General features: G+C 39.7%; 1 protein-coding gene across 4 annotated transcripts in view; it reads right to left on the bottom strand.

Annotated features, from left to right (window-relative positions):
• The window catches only part of SCUBE1 (signal peptide, CUB domain and EGF like domain containing 1), a 2199864-nt gene that overhangs the window by 874821 nt on the left and 1303712 nt on the right, over positions 1-21331 (bottom strand). For all 4 annotated transcript variants that reach the window (XM_078673869.1, XM_078673871.1, XM_078673868.1 and 1 more), the window contains one exon: positions 7752-7868. In XM_078673869.1, coding sequence (XP_078529995.1) covers positions 7752-7868 — 117 coding nt within the window. The remainder of the gene's footprint in view (positions 1-7751; positions 7869-21331) is intronic.

Raw genomic sequence — 21331 nt, 5'->3', positions numbered from 1 at the left:
TCCAATGGAAGCGATAAGGGAAATTGAGGAAGAAGCTGTATTGTTTGGCAGAATAGCTGGCTATTCCTTGAATAAAACCAAAACCCAGATTATTATAAACAACAATGTACAGTGCTCAGATAGTCGAGTGGTAGACTCAGGTATATATCTGGGGGTAGAAATAATGGCGAATCTAGATAGGGTGGTGGAAAGAAATATTGAACCAATAATTATAAAGGCAAAAAGAGATTTAGATAGATGGCATAACTTACATTTCACATTAGTGGGGCGAGCGAATGTAGTAAAGATGATGTTGCTGCCAAAATTGTTATATATCTTTCGGGCGATTCCGCTAACATTTGAGTAAAAATGGTACACTGCTCTGGAGCAAATGGTAAATAGGTTTCTATGGGCGCACGGGAAAACAAGGCGGGCCCAGAGATACATGACGCTCCCTAGAGAGAAAGGTGGCTGGGCAGTACCAGATTTTAAAATGTATCACTGGGCAGCGGTTTTTCAATATATGGTGGAATTAATTGGGGGGGGCACCAGAGCAAGTAGGTGAAGGTACCTCGGTATACGCAGTATTGATGGGTTGGGAAATAAAAAACTTGTTCCTAAAGTATACTGAAGCCAGCTACTACAAAACGACGAAATTTAAAACCTTGATTGCGGCATATAAGATATGGGCAGCATTTAAAAAGAAATATGGTCTAGGAAGATACAATGCATACACTAGTCTAATAGGTAACAAAACGCTTCCAGCTGAGATATTTCCTGACTCAGTATTCAGAGAATGGGGTCAGAAGGGCATTGTGAGAATTAAGGATTTGATGGGGGTAGATGGAATGTATCAATTCATGGATATACAACAGCTGTATGGTGTGGATACAACAAGCTTTTATAAATATTTACAAGTGAGGAGCTTTCTGGCCACAAAAAAGGGGGGTCCAGCGGTATTTGGTGGAAATGAGGTGCTAGAATATGTTGAGAAACAAGGGGGTTGTACGATTAAAAGAATTTATTCAGAATTGATAAAAAAGCAGAGAGGATGATTTAGGGAAACATGGAGAGAAATGGGTAGAGAAATTGGGCGTAGGGCAGGAAAACTTCCAGCTTTCATTAGAATTAGGTAGGAATACGCTATGCTGTGCAGCCCTGCAGGCGCAACATTATAAAACTATCTTTTCACTTTACTACACGGCAGCAAAAATTGCGCAATGGGGAGGTACATCCGGAATCACATGCCCGCGTTGTAATAGCTCAGAAGCAGGGATGGCACACATGTTTGCTACGTGTCCAATATTATTACCACTGCATAAGGAAATAGAAAAGTTCTTGGAAAATGCAATGGGTATTACAACAGAGCTGACACCGGCAAGGGTAGTCCTGGGAGTGGATGGGCAGGGTGTAGCCATTAAATTTCTGTTTGTGGCGATGGCTGTGTTGAGGTTCTGTGTGGCATCAGCCTGGAAAGACCCGACACCACCCACTTTTTATCAATGGCTGGCAAGGCTACTCGCTATATATAACCTGGAGAGGGGGATATATGCTAGGAAAGGTAAAAGGGGGAGGAATCTAGGCCTAAAAATATGGGAACCTATGGAAATCTGGAAGAAAGGGTAGAATGGCGGGAAGATGGCAAGGTTAAGCTTGCTTTCCTACTAGGGACCTGAATTATGCCTTATTTGTTTGTTTGTTGCATTTGCTTTTGTGATAACCTCATGTATTAATTTTTATGAAAATGCATCCTTTGTTTTTTCTATGGCTTTCTCTTCCTTCTTTCTTCTTTCGTTTTTATTTTTATTGTATTTATTTATTTATTTTTCTCTCCTCTTACTTTTTCTGTTTTCTTTCTCTCTAGTTTGTTCTTGATTCATATTGTAAGTACTGAACGTGGATATGTAGAATAATATTGGTGTTTTGTTACTTGTAAAGTGTCACGCAGCCAAGGGGGTGGGGGGGGGGGGGAATGGAGTAAATACCTAATAAAAATATTAACAAAAAAAAAAAGAAACAGAACAAGGGAGAACCAAGAAGAGATAATGACAGAGAAACATATAGAAAACAAGAAAAAGAGAACTGAGAAATTAGAAGAATTTGAAGAAAAAATTAGAAGAAAGTAGAACATATATCCAGAAACTAAGAAAAAGAGTGGACACAGCCCAAAACACCTAATGAACAGATCAGAGGATAGGTGAAAGAGAGAGGCGAAAAAGAGAAGACAAAGTAACACAATAAAATAAATTGAAAAAAGACAGAACAAAAAAAGAAAGACAAGGAAAAGAGTTGTGGATAAGAGAAAAAGTAAAAGAAGAGAAAAGTTGAAATCTTGTGTACGAGACAGTGGGCAGTTTTTACATTTGATTGTCTCATATATCATTAGTTCTTGTTATTTTCCTGTGAGTCAAATAGCATTCCATTTCTACCAATTATTACACACACATTTTTCCATGCTTTCCAAATATATTGCAGTATTCCACTTGGGTTTTTTGACATTGATGTGTGTTTTATTTAATGCACGTTTATATTTGAACTCACTAGTATACTCATTATAATAGTTTTATACATGAAACCTCATTCATAGCACTGCATGTGATGATCATTGCACACACCACACACTGGTTTCATTGTACACCATATAAAACTATTATAATAGGACTTCCAAATGAAGAAATAGAACATCTCAAAATTCATCCTTTATAAATCTGTGTGCATTACTGTTAAAGTTTTTCACTGTTCTGGTCCAGCTTACCTTCAGCTGATACTGGTTTGTTATGAACTTGGGCATTATCGTTGGTCTTCTAATGCTTGGTGCTATTGGTCTCAAAGGTCACCAGTCCCATGCAGGCGGTCAACACTTTGTTGTTGTGGCAGCCATACATTGGAACCCTCTCCACACTCATTTTGGGGCTCATGATCAGCAAATGCTGTTTCAAAGAACCATGAAACATAGATGTTTACTCACCAATTATTGTTTTCTCTGTACTTACTCCTCATGAATAGCTTCCCCCTGTTTTCTTCTTGTTCTTGTCCAATTTGGTTTTTCTAGTGCCAAGACACCTTTTTAGTAGGCACACGCTTTACAAAACTCCCAAACAAATAAATAAATTCGACTTAATCTTTTCTTCGCCTGTTACTTGACAATTGGTGAAATTAAACCCATGAGTTGAATGGATGACATTTGCCCGTGAGTCACCGCATCAAACAACTGGGGACACTTTAGTGAAGCTTTGCTGAGATGTATAGATGTACTGTACCTAACACCACATATACATACCTTTACAATTTAGATATAAGTATATATATACTCCTTGCCATGAAATTATGGAATCAGCTACCACTCAATTTGAGACATCTTGAACATTTCTTATTATTTAAAACGTTTTTTAAGACATTTTTTTTCACTAAACAGCTTCACTTCTCCTGTTTTCTGTATGAGGAGGTTCTTCAGTGCCAATAAAACATTGTTGTATCTTTCACAGTATATATTAATCAAAATCAAATCAAAATCACTTCAATTTGTGTTACATTCATTGAAATGCGTTGAGTATTTTTGTAAACAAATGTATTTTTCATTAGATTGTAGAACATTTTCATTCTAATGCCTATCAAATTGCTTTCAACAGATGTGCATTTTAACATGTGTCATGTCCATTTTAATGTGTATCAAACTTCATTCAATGCATGCAATTTTCAATTTAGTGCATGTCGGATTCATATCACCTTAGGTCCTATTAAATTTAACATGTGTCAGTCATTTCAAGATGAATCATATTCACTTCGACACATGCCATAATCATTTCAACAAGTGTTGTATTAAGTTTAATGTGGGCTGCATTCATTTCAACACATTCTTTGTTAACATGTGTAATAATGATTTTGAATAATTTTGAGCTTATTAAATGTTTTTCACAATTATTTCAATTCTTCATATTAATTTCTAAACACACTATATTAAATTGATGTTGTTACATTCCTTTCAATGCGTGTCATATTAATGTCAATGCATGCCATATTATTTTCTTATAGGTCACATTAATTCTAGCAATTGCATTCATTCCAGTACACCTCATATGTATTTAAATATGTGTCTTACTCATCTCAGAGTGATTAATATAATGTCAACATGCCCTATATTCATTTCCATGTCGTGTCATATGATTTGAAGTGTCTCATTTTCATTTCAATATATTTCATCCTTATTTTAATCAAGATCATGTTAATTTCAAAACATGTCATATATAATACCATATATACTATGTTAATTTCAAGGTGAGTCATATTATTTTCAGTGTATCTCACCTTCGTTATAAAAATCTAGTGAATTCATTTTTTATTTCGAAAAATACAGTCTTTTAAATTTTTAAGACATCATTCATTTCAATGAGTGATTTAATCAAATCATTCATTTCAAAATGTGTCAAAGTGTATGTTAGTCATATTAGTGAATGTCATATGCATTTTAATAAGTCATTCACTTCTGCATTTACTATATACTTTTCGGTGAGGACTCTTTTTTTATTTCGGTATGGTTGGTATGGATTTCAGCATATATTTTTTTCTATTCAGTGCATGCACAAATCGTCAACCATTAATTAACAAACCTGTTCAGCTATGCACAGATATATTTTGACAAATGTTATATTGATTCTTGTTGTTCTCATATTTATTTTGAGGCCTAGTATATTTGTTTCATATTTGCAAAACCGTAATTTTAATGACTGGCTTCCAATGGTTGTCTCTTAGTCTAATATAACCATAAGAATTTAAGGTAGAAATACCACAAGTGACATCCATAAAGCCAAACCATAAGTAGGCAATGACTTTTCAATTCCCCATAGCTGTCCAAATGTGCCATTATTCCTCTCCTTTAAGTTTTCTCCCAAGAAAAGCTTATGTGATTTTTTTGCTATATTGTATCAGGGTTGCTATTCCCAGAATGTTTCTTTATGGATAGTATGAGGGCTACTATTTGTAAACTTTTAGCATTTCTACTGTCTGTATTGGATCTTAGACCCAACTCTCTGCCTGTGCAGCTCTGCTGACTAAGCCTCCCCCCGCTGCTGCCCTCTTCACCTCTGTGCCTGGCAGAGGTTCAAGTCTGCTGTGTCCCTGTGCCTACAGCTTTACCGTATTTATTTTTCCTTTCTTTATATTGCCTTATTCCCTTTGCCTTATTTCAGATTCTGCTTAATTTCAACTCCTTATTTCTGGTTTATACTCTTCTGCTGTCTCTACACTTTGGCCCCAGATCTCACCCGCCTCCGTTCCTGTTCCCGCCCATTCTTCGCCGCTGCTTCCCCATGGCCCCTCCCCCACCAGTTTTCACGGTCCCGCCTTCCACCTGCATTTCCCTCCCCCTTTCTCTATTTAATGGCAGCCGGTGCACGGACACTCACAGTGGGCGTACATCTGGCATGCCTGACCGCGACAAGCGCCAGGGACCCTGGATCTCAGACCTCCCACCACTACGATCCAGCTACCCTCCGTGCACTCAATCCCTGAAGGAACAACAGCTGCCAGCTGTCGACGCCAAACACCACCGACGGCCAGTTTTCATGCCAACACTGCCAACATCCCTTCACCATCCACAGCCCTCACAGTCTCCGCGCCCATGCTGGACGCCCACTCCACAGAGGCCCTGAAGTGCATCCTCCTCAACATGCGCTCCCTGCACAGACATGCCAAAGAGACGTGGGATCTCCTCGACACCCGCTCACCAGATGTTGCCTTCTTCATGGAAACCTGGACAAACGCCGCCTCCACCCCGATACCGCTACCGCCAATCCCGACGGATACAAGATCCAGAGGAAGGACCATCCCCACTGCCCAGGAGGTGGACTCGCCATTGCACACAAGAGCACCCTCCGACTCACCACCTCCAGCATGAGCGACTCCATGTCCAACACGGAGCACCTTCACATCCAGATCCGGACCAGCCCCAGAACCACGCTACACGGCAACCTTGCTTACAGACCCCGGGGCCTCGCACTCCTTTCACCACCACCATTGTCGACCTCATCGCACCCCACACCATCGCCTCCACAGACTACATACTCATCAGAGACCTGAACTTCCACCTCGACAACCACAGCAACCCCGACTCCACCGCCCTCCTGGGTAACCTCACCAACCTCGGACTGAAGCAGCTTGTTACCACCCCCTACCCACAAGGCCAGACACAGCAGCGACGCCTATCTGCGCAGGAAGGACCAACTTCTACTTCAGCCACACCTCGCAGACCATCCGGACAGATCACCACTGCGTACAATTCTCTTTCAGAACCACCACCGCACACAAGCCCCCCACGCCTGCCACAAAGGAACTGGAGCAAGGCCACAGAAGAGCACCGCAACCCTCACCCTTGACCCCCCTTCCGCCACAACCGATGCCAACTCTTCAGCCACAGAATTACACCGTTGGATCGCCAGCTGCGCAGACAAACTTGCATCTCTCCGCCACACTGACAGGCAACGCCCCCTGAATGCTGCCTGGTTCACCACCGACCTCCAAGAAGCCAGATGCTCCTGCAGACATCTCGAGAAATGATGGAGAAACAGCAAAACCACAGAAAACCAGACCACCTACTAGCACGCCATGACACAATACCATCAACTCATAAGAGCCACCAAGAGGACCTTCATCTGGGATAAAATCCTCGCCAACGCCAGCAACCCGAAGGAACTCTTCAACATCCTCCATAGGCCTCAGTCTACATCTATTCTATTTGCATTTCAGAATATCTTGTGTTATATATCACTACAGTAAGATATTTAGTTCAGCTACTTAAAGTAAGTTTTTAACCACTTACACATTTATTTTCACTAAGGCAACATCCTTGCACAAGAATGGGTCTTTAATCTTTGTTACCATTAGTTTGCTAATCAGCTCTTTCTTCTTTATTCTATCACCTTCTTAATGCTTTGACACCGATCTATATCACCCTTATTAGTTTGACACTTAAGTAGTCCTCTTCTCTTCATTACTTCTTTGGGTGAATTTTATTTCTCTCCTACTTTCTTGGGAGTCTGCCTCTACCTTCTATGCACAACCAAATTCCCTATGCAAGCCTCAGTGTACCTTATGGTATTTTAACAAATGCAATGTATATGTTTTTTAACAAATGCAATTTATATGTTTTTTATTGTACAGAATTTATTGTGGCTGTTCCGGAAGAAGGTGTTTTTACGCCGAAACGCGCGTAGAAGATTCCATGAATGATATCATCTTATAACCACTTGTAAATGGTTCCATTTGAAATTGTTTCAGATTCTGAATATTTTATGAATTATACAAACTTTCTAGTGATCTGTAAATGGTTCCACTTGAAATTGTTTTGGGGATTTTATCAATAAGTTATTGATTTTTTAATGTGTGTATAAGACCATTATTAAATCATGTTGTACCTTATTTTATTTACATTTACTTTCATGTAAGTTCTTGTGATAATTGCTTAATGTTATACTTTATTATTTGTATGTATATCTATGTTATGACTTTTTAACAGTTATATAAATAAACTGATACAATTTTAATAGTTTTTTTTGCTGTGTACACTGAGCTTGTGTGGTTATCTTTGCCTTATGTATAGGTTTTTATTTTTTTGAAAAAGCCCTTTATTGCCTAGGAATGTTACATATTTGAAGTAACACTTAACGAAACATTTCTATGAGCAGGCAAAATATTTTGTTTCCAAAACATTTTCTGCCACTATTACCTTAAATATAATACCTTAAATAATAAAACAAAATAGATAAAAGGTTCCAAACCTCCACAATGTGTCATTCCGAACAAGGTATAGCCTTTGTGACAAAGACATTCAAAACTCCCAGGGTAATTGATGCAGATATGGTCACAGGTTCGTTCGAATGAACATTCATCAATATCTAAATTGGAAGAGAAAAATAATAAAAATATTGGCATCTCATTGGAAAAAGTTACAAAACTTGTGTAAAAAGTCTTAGATAACATACCATTCTACCCACAAACATATCCTTAGAAGGCCTATTTCCTGGTGTGAAGCAGTGACCAAATAATCATAGCATTTGAATGCATTCAGGCTGTTGCTTACATCTTGGTGGAGGGAGGAAATAGTCACTTAAGCCATGTTTGAGGCCCTGTGACGAGACTGTGGCTTAATAATCATGCAACGCTCTCCATGATATTGGAATATCAGAAGTCTCTGTCCAGCTTCCTCTTTACTAATGTTTAATTAAAACCTACACTGGACTTGTCTGGGCAACAAGGAGGCAGATTAATAAAACCTGTGCCCGTTATTCCACTGCCATAAAAATGCTTTATGTGGAGAGCACTGCACTAATAGCTCTTCATCTTGATATTGCAAGGTTTATGTAACTCCTACGATTTCTGGACAACACTTATGCTCTCCCTGGCTGGGCCATAACAGTCGCAAATATGATTTTTCTGCCATCACGTCTTTATCACTTTCGGAATGCGTTATGTTCAGTTCCCAGACATACATTTAAGACTCTGGACAAACTCCTTACTACATTGGTGTGGGTGGGGAAAATTGCTAAATTGAGCCTAGAGGGGCTCAAGCTTGACACTGAGCAGGGAGGTCTAAGACTGGCACACCTGAAGTTGCAGCGCAACTGCAGTATGCCGCATAGTGGTTCGATTAGAATAATAACTGCAAACAATGATTACTAATGGGCTATTGGGATGAGGAACCATTATATCACATTGATGAGAGGTATCGTCTGACCCATACAATGCCCGTTAATAACTAAGACTCTCGCTACAGAATGGGATGTCACAATCAAGAGGATACCGATTTCCCACTCTTCTCTAGATCTCTGGATATATGGTGGTTGCAGCCGTTCCAAGTTATCCAGAATGCTGCGATGTCTGTGACTCAGTGGAGGGAGGTTGGTCGCACTATACTGGGTAATCTTTACCCTGGGAGAATTTTTTAATGTTTGAGGAAGCCCAATCTAACATAGGGATGGGGTCTGGACGTTTTCCACAATATGCCAAAATAGCAACACTGTCAGGGAAGTCTGAACAGACTTCACTAACGAACCTCAGACGAACACAATGCTGGAACGCCTGCTCCAATTGGGACATACTGTGAATGTTGTATCGAACCTTTACAGCACACTGAAAAAGGGCAGAATCAAACTGCCCTTTAGGGCAAGGTATGGATGGGATACTGACTCAGATGCACCACTCACAGACACGGAGTGGGAATCAACCTGCAGCCAGGTACAATCCATATCTTGCAATGTCAGGTTCAAGTTAGTGCACTTCCACATAGTTCATCAATTATACTATACCTTCATTACAGCACAGAGTATTTCCAGCTAGATGGCCAGAGTGCCTCAGGAACGGAGAGGGGAAAGCTGATCTGCTCCATATGACATGGGGCTGCGCCATTCTGCTTGAATCCTGGCAAGGGGTGGTAGTTAAACTTCAACACATAGGGGCCCATTATGATTGCGGATAATCCGCATTCTCCGGGCCGGCGGAAGCCACCGCCGGGCCGGAGGATGCGGATTATCCGCTGCGGACTGAAAAAATACCCCCCGTCAGATTAGGATGGCGGGGGTATATTTTTTCAGTCTGCAGCTTTTCCGCCGCGGTCGTCTTCCGACCGCGGCGGAAAAGCTCTAACATGTCTGGCGGTGTCTATCAGACACCGCCAGGCATAATAGGATGTCTGCGGTACTATGCCTTTCCACGGCGGCATTTCCGCCGTGGAAAGGCATACGGTCTTTTGTTTGGGGGCCCGTTGCGGGCCCCCAAGGGTGAAGGGGGAGTGGGGGTTGCACATGGGGGGTACCTATGGTACCATAGGTACCCCCCTGCCTTTGCGTGCACGCAGCGGCAGGCACCACGCGGTGCCTGCCGCTTCGTGCATGCAAAGGTAAACATGCATTTTTTAACCTTGCGGCGGGTGCTGCTTGTAGCAGCATCCGCCGCAATGTTAAAGGTAGGGGATCCATCCTAATTGCCATGGAGGGACCGCCGCTGCCCATGCGGACGGTCTCTCTTCCTCGGGGGTGGCGGACGGACGCAAGTCCGTCCGCCATCATAATAGGGCCCTATGTTAGGCTTTGACTGGAATGTAGTATACTACATTGCTTATTGAACCTTGTCCCTCGACCCTGGAAGTCTGGATTGTGGGGCTGTCCAGGTTCTCACCTGATTCAACTCCGCAGGAGTATCATGGACAAGCATTTGCAATGCAAAAGGTCTCACATTACTGATAGTTTGAGGTACTGGCGTTGCCAATAATAATGCAATGCCGATAGCTCATACTTTCAGCAATGTGAGACCTAGTGTATTGCAAATGCTTGCGTAATGAGCCAGAAACCAACACTGTATGTCTCAGTCCAGTACCGCTAGCTCTCCTGGATGTCCCTAGTGAGCAAGGCATTAGCACTGCATGTCTAGGTGCAGTAGCGCAAGCTGCTCCTAGAGGTCCCTGGTGACAAGGCACCAGCACTGCATGTCTAGGTGCAGTACCGCAAGCTGCTCATAGAGGTCCCTAGCAAGCAAAATGCCAGGACTGCATGTCTAGGTGCAGAACGGCAAGCTGCTCCTAGAGGTCCCTAGTTAGCAAGGCACAGCACTGCATGTCTAGGTGCAGTGCCGTAAGCTGCTCTCAGAGGTCCCAAGTCAGCATCGTAAACTACCTAAGCAAAACAGTATTCAGCTGCTTAAAATAGGAGCAATTATAGGTTTAAAGTCGTATGGCTGTGGTGACATCAATGGACAGCTGAAAATCCACTATAACAAAACAATCGTGCCCATGTTCAGGTAAATAAGGAAAGAGGGATGTACTGCGCACACGTTTTTATGGAATTACTCTGTCGCTTTGAGATGTAAACTGATTTAGGACAGGGCGTGCAAGGTTGGGAGGAGGGAGCAATTCTCCTAAATAGTAGAAAATGAGTGATGAGTGACAGAATAATCACTGGACCCTACCCTGCACTGCTAGTGCTAGCCCGTGGGTTAGCTCTGTTTTATAATTGCTATTATAACAGTCTTAACAGATGGTAAAAATCTTAGCTCAATTATTTGTACTTTGTAATGTTGCACTCAATTTTTATTTTGTTATTAACAAAAATGATTTAAACATCTGTGCTGTAAACACGAAATTAATTCAATAACAATCAAAACAATCACATTATGTTACAATCACAATTAATTTACAATGTCGTGTTTTCAATCCCAATGCATTTCGAGATCTTTTGATCTCTTCTTCAGGGGAACTGCAATGTAAAATAAACTCATGTCAACTTGATATGGGCACACAAAGTGGAGCAATAACGTGTATTCAAAAATGACATTTGTACATAGTGTAGTGATAGATCTGAAAGATATACCACTATGTTAGCATTTAGTGTTACAGAAATAGTGGTTAGTAACTGATGTTAGATGGAGAAATCTGAAAGCGGCATCACTTAGCCGAAGGGAAATATTTAAAAAAATGTTTTAAGTAGAGTGAGGCTTACCGACTATCTAAAGGAATTCTGTTTGCAATTCTCGTAAGGTCAATATAGATCCCACGTAAATGGGTCTACCAAAACTGAAGATAAAAAGAAGAAGCATGGTGTTCAACATGGAGTCAGTAAATACTGCAAAGAAGCGAAATGAAAATCCTATGGTATCACTATTTTCAATGAAAAAGTCCCTAGACAGTCTGATGAACGTGACCCTTTAATAAAACTAAATGAGTCTAAAGCGTGATAAGGCTAAAAATGTTAATCCAAATTCACAACCGTAGAGTAGGTTTAAAGTATTCAAAAAACGAACCTTGAAACAGTAGGGTACAGTGCAGTAGTGTGGCAGTAATGCTGGAAACCTGATAGGACACCTATAAAAACAAGGAAATAAGCCTAATAAAAAACGGTGTGAAAGCGTAACAGTGACTCTAAACCAGTGACAGATTGTAAGTAAAGTACCTGGAAATCAGATGTTTGGGTCAAAAGTAGTTGAATGCACCGTCCACGGTAATCTGTATTTAACTCCTGCAATAATACAGTGGGAATAATGAGTCCCACGCTGGTTTAGAAAAAAATCTCAATAATCGAGTAATATTATCAGGGCGAAGATTTACCTGTGCGAGAATGTTTAAATTCCGAACAAGCGCTGCGGCGTAACCGGGAGCACGACGAGGCTTAGTGCCGGGTGTGTTTTGAACATTTCCGGATCCTGTCTGGAAATTAAAAGACGGACTAGAATGCACCCGCTAAAGGCGCGGCCATTTTAAGCTAGTCAAAGAGTGTTGAAAAAAGTGGCAATATCATGTAAACAATGCTAGTGATACATAAAAATTGTATCATAAGTTCGGAATTCGGAAGAAGATATTGATGTAAAGACCGTACACTGTTAAACATTAGTTGTAAGAAGACTCGCACATAGTGAGTAAGGCCTAGAATGGGCAGTTTGGTTTCTGTGCCTGATCAGGTCAGGTGACAAACTATATAGACAAAAATGTATAGTCTGTAAAATGATGAAGTAAAAATGGTACAATAATAATTTTAATGGCTGTATTGAGGTGAGAAAATGGAAGCCAGCGATCTGTGTAGAGAGTAAGGCTGATTTCGAGCAACGAAAATGAAAGAAAATCAACACCCAAAAAGTGTGTAAATATGATTAGTAATACGGGCTTTTTATGATGGAAATGCAAATAAAATGAGGTCAAACTGAGTAACAAGAAATCATATAATTTCAAAGTCAACTGTTTAACATGATGTAATGATGATTGTAGAGAACACTAGATTATGTTAAAAAATGAATGTTTAAAGTTTCTGTGTACTCTTTTTTTAATTTGAATTTGTAAATAGTTTAAAGCTATGTAAACAGTTTTCTGCTTGAGGGACTATCTGGGGTTACATGAGGGACTACTTTGAGAACTGGATAGTGACTGACCGATAGTTTGTCTGATAGGGGAAATGCATATGAGCTGGTACATGATAGCTGTATCAGCCCTAATTCGTTACAAGAAACAGACCATGTCTAGTTTATCATTCAGTCCTTTTGGTATCATGGTATCCATATGTTTGATCCACCATATTTCTCTTTGTAACAGCCATTTGCTGTTGTCTCGGTCTGGTATTTGATTTACTACTTCCAGGACTTGGAATCTTAGTTGAGGTATAGTATGGTTCATTTCCATCCAATGTGATGCTAAACTGGATGTTGTAGATTGATTTTGAATACGGCTCTTGTGTTCAGATATCCGAATCTTGATTTGTCTATCAGTTTTTCCTATGTAAAGTTTGCCACAAGGGCATTTGATGCTGTATATTACATGAGTAGAATTACAATCTGCTTGATTGCGAATCTTGATTATCTTGCCAGTTTGAGGATGTAGTATAGAACTGCCGACTATAAAATTGTTGCAATGGACACAATTTGTGCATTTTTTCATTCCTGTCTGTATGGAAGATGTCTGTTGTTTTGAAATCTTTGGTTTTGTTACGAGCTCCTTGAGATTCTTAGTGCGATTGTATGCAAATAGTGGTTGATCTTTGAATATTCCTTTGAAGTCAACCTCTGTTTGGAGCAGTTCCCAACGCTTGTTGATTATAGTTTTAATCTGTAGTGATTGTGTTGAAAACTTAGTACCAAATACAACTCTTTCTTGTTTGGGTTTTGCTTTGGGTTGTAGCAGTTGAGCTCTGGGAATGCCAATCATTCTATGTTCAGCTTGTTGTATAATTTTCGGTGGGTATCCTCGGTCTTTAAATCTGTGTTTTTGTAACTGGATCTCTTGGTGAAGTGCCTGTTCTGTTGATGAGATGCGTTTTGCTCTTAAGAATTGTAGAGCAAATGCGGTCCTTAAGATTTAAGGGCGACCCTCTGGGCGCAGCTTCTCAAGTCGAGAAAACGACATTCAGTATAATTGAATGAAAAGTTTTTCAAAATGTTATTTAAATCAAGAGAAATGAATCCAAATGATTATCTTTGAATCCGTTTTAATTCAAACAGATAAGTTCATGAGTTCAATGTTGTAAATCACATTTCTTCAAATATCCAAATACATCAAATGGTCATATCCCAATGCATTTCGTGCCCTAGGCACTTCGTCAGGGGAATCTAAGATCAAACAAACAATGAAATGAGGACTAGCATTCTTAATCGCATATGGTATTATATTGCATGCGTCGAAAAAGGTTAGTTAATGGTGAAAATGATCACAAAGATGCGTGTTTACTAAATCAAGAGGAACATATACGTGGTGAAAAAGCGTCTACGGGAGTGATGTTAGAAGAGAGATAGATCCGATAATAAACCACCGAGGTGAAAGAAAATTGCAAAAATCTAACGCGTTAAAGATTAGGGTAAAACGCAAGGAGTACACTGTGCGAGCTCGTGGACGGCCAAACGTGTGTACTAATGCGTGTGCAAATAATGCAGAGAAGGCTATTCTGTGTCTAATCATAGTTTCAGATTAAAATAGTATGTTCTTACCAGTTACATGCGAAAGTGGGAGCTTCCGAAAAGGCAAAGAGTCTTTGCCAATGTGAAAAGTCTTGTGTCTCTGTTTGGCGTTTGTAAACGCTTAACATATTAGAAACAAATGATGTCAGGTGAAGGGAGTCTAAAACACGAGCAATATCGGCGGCCATTATAGAGTGGTGTGTAAGTGTATGACGATAGTATGAGTGCTAAAGTAAACCAAGAATGATAATAAGACCAAGAATAAATAAAATACAATAATGTAATGTGCAAATAAAAATGAGCCAGAATAGAGTGCATTTGAATGTGAATCGTACCATTAACAAATTAGAAAGTAAACAAAGGATAACAATATAATCTTGTAACAGATCACAGGTAACATGAGAATTCCAGTCGGTCGTTGAGCCCATGGGGCTTCAAAGAATCAAGTTTAAAAATCCATTCATTCTCTTTTTGCAATCATTTTTTGTTGGTGTCAACATTTTCAAGTGCTTCCACAGTTTCTAAAACCATGAATTGTAGTTGTGAGATATTGTGTATCCTTTCTTGAAAATGAACTGCTACTGCTGATTTGGCGTCATTTCTTCTGATGCTGCTTTTGTGTTCAGACAATCTTGTCTTAATTTTCCTGATAGTCTTACCCACGTAAACCAGTCCACACGGGCATTTTAGTAAATAAATCAAGTTCATCGAATCACATGTCGCTGTAACTTTTAGATGAATGGGAGTGCCACTGCGAGGGTGTTGTACAGTGTTTCCTTTTATAATAGCGTTACAATTGTGGCAATTGTGGCATGGCAGTGTACCTTTCGCTTGGGTAGGGGTCAATGATCTGTCAGTAGATTTAAGAATGTCTAAAATATTCTTGCTTCTTGTGTATGCAAACCTAGGATTCTCAGCGAAAATACCATTAAAGTCAGGTTCTAAAGAAAGTATCTGCCAGTGTTTCAGAATCATACGTTTGAATGTGTGACTCTTTGTAGAAGATTTAGACACAACAACCATTCGTGTATCCCTCTGTTTGGTAGTTTGTTGCAATAGTTCATTCCTTGTTTTTGCAGAGCATTTTTGTTCAGCTTTTTTAAAAATCTCCGGGGGATACCCTTGTGTTTGAAAACGTTGAATCATGAGTTGTACTTGTGTTTGAGATTCCTTTGGGTCTGAAACTATCCTTTTTGCTCTGTACAGTTGTGAAATAGGCAGAATATTCTTCAGGGTTGATTGATGAAAGCTTTTGTAATGCAATAAGTTATTGCGATCCGTAGGTTTCTTATAGACAGTGGTGGTGATTTTGTTATGTTCAATCTGGACTAACACGTCCAGGTATGCAATGGATTTCTCATGGGTGTGGAAAGTGAATTGAATCCGATCATCAATTTTGTTGAGATTTTCTAATTCTTGTGTTAGAATCGAATGTGGGCCCTGCCATAAGACAAAAATGTCGTCTATGTAACGAAAGAAAATCTTGGCATGATTTTTCCAGTGTTCAGCTTGTTGTACAATTTCCGGTGGGTATCCTCGGTCTTTAAATCTGTGTTTTTGTAACTGGATCTCTTGGTGAAGTGCCTGTTCTGTTGATGAGATGCGTTTTGCTCTTAAGAATTGTGAAAATGGTAAGTTTCTTAAGAGAGCTTGAGGATGGAAGCTAGTATATGACAATGTGTTGTTGCGATCCGTCGGTTTATGAAACACTTGAGTTTCAAGTTTTTGTTGATTGATATGTACCATGACGTCCAAGAATGGAATACGTTTAGAGTCAATCTGAGACGTGAATTGGATCCTATTGTTTTTGGTGTTAAGATTGTTGATTTGTTGTTGAAGCATTGCTTGTGGTCCATCCCATAGATCTCTTGCAAAATATCGTGTGTTTCTTCCAGTTTGCGTCTGACAGAATAAAGTCGTTTTCGAACTTCGCCATGAAGGTATTCGCAAAGACAGGAGCTCCCGCGAAACCCATGGATGTGCCACGGATTTGTAGATAGCACTCTGATTTCCATGAAACGTATGAGTGGCGTAAACAAAATTGTAATAGTTCTAACAAGAACACTTTTTGTGCTGGCATTTCAGGAGTTTGTAACAGAGCCCATTCGCACGCTTTGATGCCTTCCTCGATGGGTATTGAAGTATAAAGAGAAGTTACATCTATAGTACATAGAATTACATTGTTTAGATCCGTGTTGATATCTTGAAGAAGTTGTAAGAAATGGGTGGTGTCCTTCAGGTATGTTGTCCAAGTTTCAAGCGAAAATTTAAGCAAACAACAACTACAGACGTTGCAAAAAGGAACTAGCTATGTACCTACTTACTCAAGCAACTATTTTGACACAGAAATACGTTTTTTCAGATTCATGCGATCATTACGTTTGAGACATTTCTTCACCAATACAGTCCAAACTTTGCCAGAATTTTCACAAACCATCACAAGCGACTACAAAGAGTTCAAACTACCTAGAACATTTATGCCACCAGCGTCACACAAACTCTTGGACACACTTGAAATTTTAGTTAAACAAGATCCCCCAAAAATTATTTGGAATAAAAAAAAGAGAAAGAACATCAATAATCACGAGGAGAACATTATCAAAAAATTGTCCAACGATTCTTCAATTACCATTCAAACTGCAGATAAGGGTGGCGTCCTGGTAATAATGGACACTACATTTTACGAGGCTAAAGTGCTTGAACATATTCAAGATGAATCCACATACTTGAAAGTATCTGAAGATCCCTTGAAAGACATCAGAAACAAGTTGGAATTAATCCTTGAAAAATCAGCAGACATGGGTTGGATTAACAGCAACACCAAACAATTCTTGGTAAAAACCACACCAAGATGTCCACAAATCTACATGTTACCCAAGATTCATAAGAATTTACAAAATCTTCCTTTTAGACCTATAGTCAGCGGGTGTGGATCCATTTTTGAGCCCTTAGGGCAGTACATCGACGAATTTCTACAGCCATTTGTACAAACTTGGACAACATACCTGAAGGACACCACCCATTTCTTACAACTTCTTCAAGATATCAACACGGATCTAAACAATGTAATTCTGTGTACTATAGATGTAACTTCTCTTTATACTTCAATACCCATCGAGGAAGGCATCGAAGCGTGCGAATGGGCTCTGTTACAAACTCCTGAAATGCCAGCACATAAAGTGTTCTTGTTAGAAATATTACAATTTTGTTTACGCCACTCATACTTTTCATGGAAATCAGAGTACTATCTACAAATCCGTGGCACATCCATGGGTTTCGAGGGAGCTCCTGTCTTTCCGAATACCTTCATGGCGAAGTTCGAAAACAACTTTATTCTGACAGACGCAAACTGGAAGAAACACACGATACTTTTCAAGAGATTCATAGACGACATCTTTCTTCTATGGGATGGACCACAAGCAATGCTTCAACAACAAATCAACAATCTTAACACCAAAAACAATAGGATCCAATTCACATCTCAAATTGACTCTAAACATATTCCATTCTTGGACGTCATGGTACATATCAAACAACAAAAACTTGAAACTCTAGTGTTTCATAAACCAACGGATCGCAACAACACATTGTCATATACTAGCTTCAATCCTCAAGCTCTCTTAAGAAACTTACCATTTTCACAATTCTTAAGAGCAAAACGCATCTCATCAACAGAACAGGCACTTCACCAAGAGATCCAGTTTGAAAAACACAGATTTAAAGACCGAGGATACCCACCGGAAATTGTACAACAAGCTGAACATAGAATGATTGGCATTCCCAGAGCTCAACTGCTACAACCCAAAGCAAAACCCAAACAAGAAGGAGTTGTATTTGTTACTAAGTTTTCAACACAATCACTACGGATTAAAACTATAATCAACAAGCGTTGGGAACTGCTCCAAACAGAAGATGACTTCAAAGGAATATTCAAAGATCAACCACTATTTGCATACAATCGCAGTAAGAATCACAAGGAGCTCTTAACCAAACCAAAGATTTCAAAACAACAGACATCTTCCATACAGACAGGAATGAAAAAATGCACAAATTGTGTCCATTGCAACAATGTTATAGTCGGCAGTTCTATACTACATCCTCAAACTGGCAAGATAATCAAGATTCTTAATCAAGCAGACTGTAATTCTACTCATGTAATATACAGCGTCAAATGCCCTTGCAGCAAACTTTACATAGGAAAAACTGATAGAAAAATCAAGATTCGGATATCTGAACACAAGAGCCATATTTGAAATCAATCTACAACATCCAGTTTAGCATCATATTGGATGGCAATGAACCATACTATACCTCAACTAAGATTCCAAGTCCTGGAAGTAGTAAATCAAATAACAGACCGAGACAACAGCAAATGGCTGTTACAAAGAGAAATATGGTGGATCAAACATATGGATACCATGATACCAAAAGGACTGAATGATAAACTAGACATCGCCTGTTTCTTGTAACAAATTAGGGCTGATACAGCTATCATGTACCAGCTCATATGCATTTCCCCTATCAGACAAACTATCGGTCAGTCACTATCCAGTTCTCAAAGTAGTCCCTCATGTAACCCCAGATAGTCCCTCAAGCAGAAAACTGTTTACATAGCTGTAAACTATTTACAAATTCAAATTAAAAAAAGAGTACACAGAAACTTTACACATTCATTTTTTAACATAATCTAGTGTTCTCTACAATCATCATTACATCATGTTAAACAGTTGACTTTGAAATTATATGATTATTTCTTGTTTCTCAGTTTGACCTCATTTTATTTGCATTTCCATCATAAAAAGCACGCATTACTAATCATATTTACACACTTTTTGGGTGTTGATTTTCTTTCATTTTCGTTGCTCGAAATCAGCCTTACTCTCTACACAGATCGCTGGCTTCCATCTTCTCACCTCAATACAGCCAATAAAATTATTATTGTACTATTTTTACTTCATCATTTTACAGACTATACATTTTTGTCTATATAGTTTGTCACCTGACATCATCAGGCACAGAAACCAAACTGCCCATTCTAGGCCTTACTCACTATGTACGAGTCTTCTTACAACTAATGTTTAACAGTGTACGGTCTTTACATCAATATCTTCTTCCGAATTCCGAACTTATGATACAATTTTTATGTATCACTAGCATTGTTTACATGATATTGCCACTTTTTTGAACACTCTTTGACTAGCTTAAAATGGCCGCGCCTTTAGCGGGTGCATTCTAGTCCGTCTTTTAGTTTCCAGACAGGATCCGGAAATGTTCAAAACACACCCGGCACTAAGCCTCCTCGTGATCCCGGTTACGCCGCAACGCTTGTTCGGAATTTAAACATTCTCGCACAGGTAAATCTTCGACCTGATAATATCACTCGATTATTGAGATTTTTCTAAACCAGCGCGGGACTCATTATTCCCGCTGTATTATTGCAGGAGTTAAATACAGATTACCGTGGATGGTGCATTCAACTACTTTTGACCCAAACATCTGATTTCCAGGTACTTTACTTACAATCTGTCACTGGTTTAGAGTCACTGTTACGCTTTCACACCGTTTTTTATTAGGCTTATTTCCTTGTTTTTATAGGTGTCCTATCAGCTTTCCGGCATTATTGCCACACTACTGCACTGTACCCTACTGTTTCAAGGTTCGTTTTTTGAATACTTTAAACCTACTCTACGGTTGTGAATTTGTATTAACATTTTTAGCCTTATCACGCTTTAGACTCAATTCAATTCAATTCAAGAATCTTTATTCGGTGATTAAAAAACACCATAAAAGCACACTCAAATATACATAGTAAAAAGTCATTAAACATTTCATGATTCTTTGTACAAAATATACACTATAATACACAAGATATCCATTATTGGCACTGTTAAAAGTTACAATAAAAGCAGTTCAATCTTCTCCTCTGGTAAGCTTTAAACGAAGAGCTACTTTGATAAAATTCAAAATGCTACACAGTGTTAAAGGTTCCGCAGCTGTCTGTAAGAACACTAGTGCCTCCCTAGCATGGACCAAATTAGCTTTTTTCAGGAGGTTTACCAGGTATCTGCGTCTGGGCATTGCATAAAAAGGGCAAAGTAAGACAAAGTGAAGGGAGTCCTGCGGAGACCTATTGTCGCAGCCGCAGGACCCCTTCTCTTCTATTGACGTAGCAAAACCCGCTGGTGATGCCAACATGAATGGGAGTAGGTTCAATCTGAAACGGCACATCAAGAACCTGTCCTGTGCGTTATACATGAGGTACAAGTAAGGCTCCATACCTTCCCGGCTCTTCACCAGGTAATGGGCCCTCACTGTCTTTTTACACCCTTCAGCCTCATTTCTGCGTAGGTTTTTCCGCTCTAGAAAAAATCTCCCTACCTGCAGTTTGTTCTGGGCTACAATAGTTGTGGGGTGAGTGAACAAATTCCCAAAACCTAGCTCCTCCAAAGTATTCTTCACATAAAAGAGCCAGGGGATGCGCATACACTTGTCCCTCTCAAGGCAGTCCGATAAAATTTCTCTGCTTAATGACGCCTCAGGATTTACCCAGATTTTTAGCCAAGCAATAATGGGCCTCAATTTTATCAGATCTTCTATATAAGGTCTACCTAACTCCCTGTGGGCAATCATACCAGCAGTACTTTGTGGTACCCTTAAGAGCGATTTCAAATATTTATTTTCCTCTCGTTGGATACTAGTGGTATTAACAAAGCCCCATACTTCTGCCCCATAGATTACCTTGGAGCATGATACAGAGCTGTACAGGTTTATCACCTGTTCCGGGGACCATCTTCCTAGCCTCCTGCCATAGCCAGCAATTGCCCCGTTAGAAGCAATCATTTTACCACGTCGTTCCTCGACCAGGGTATCAAACCTCAGAGCACCATCAAATGTTACGCCAAGATAGGGGAACGTTTTGACCTCTTCCACAATG

The sequence above is a fragment of the Lissotriton helveticus genome, chromosome 1_1 (genome assembly GCF_964261635.1).
Source record: "Lissotriton helveticus chromosome 1_1, aLisHel1.1, whole genome shotgun sequence".
In the NCBI taxonomy this organism is placed as follows: domain Eukaryota; kingdom Metazoa; phylum Chordata; class Amphibia; order Caudata; family Salamandridae; genus Lissotriton; species Lissotriton helveticus.
Note: the sequence above shows the minus strand (reverse complement) of the source record. Positions and strands in the feature narration are given on the sequence as shown.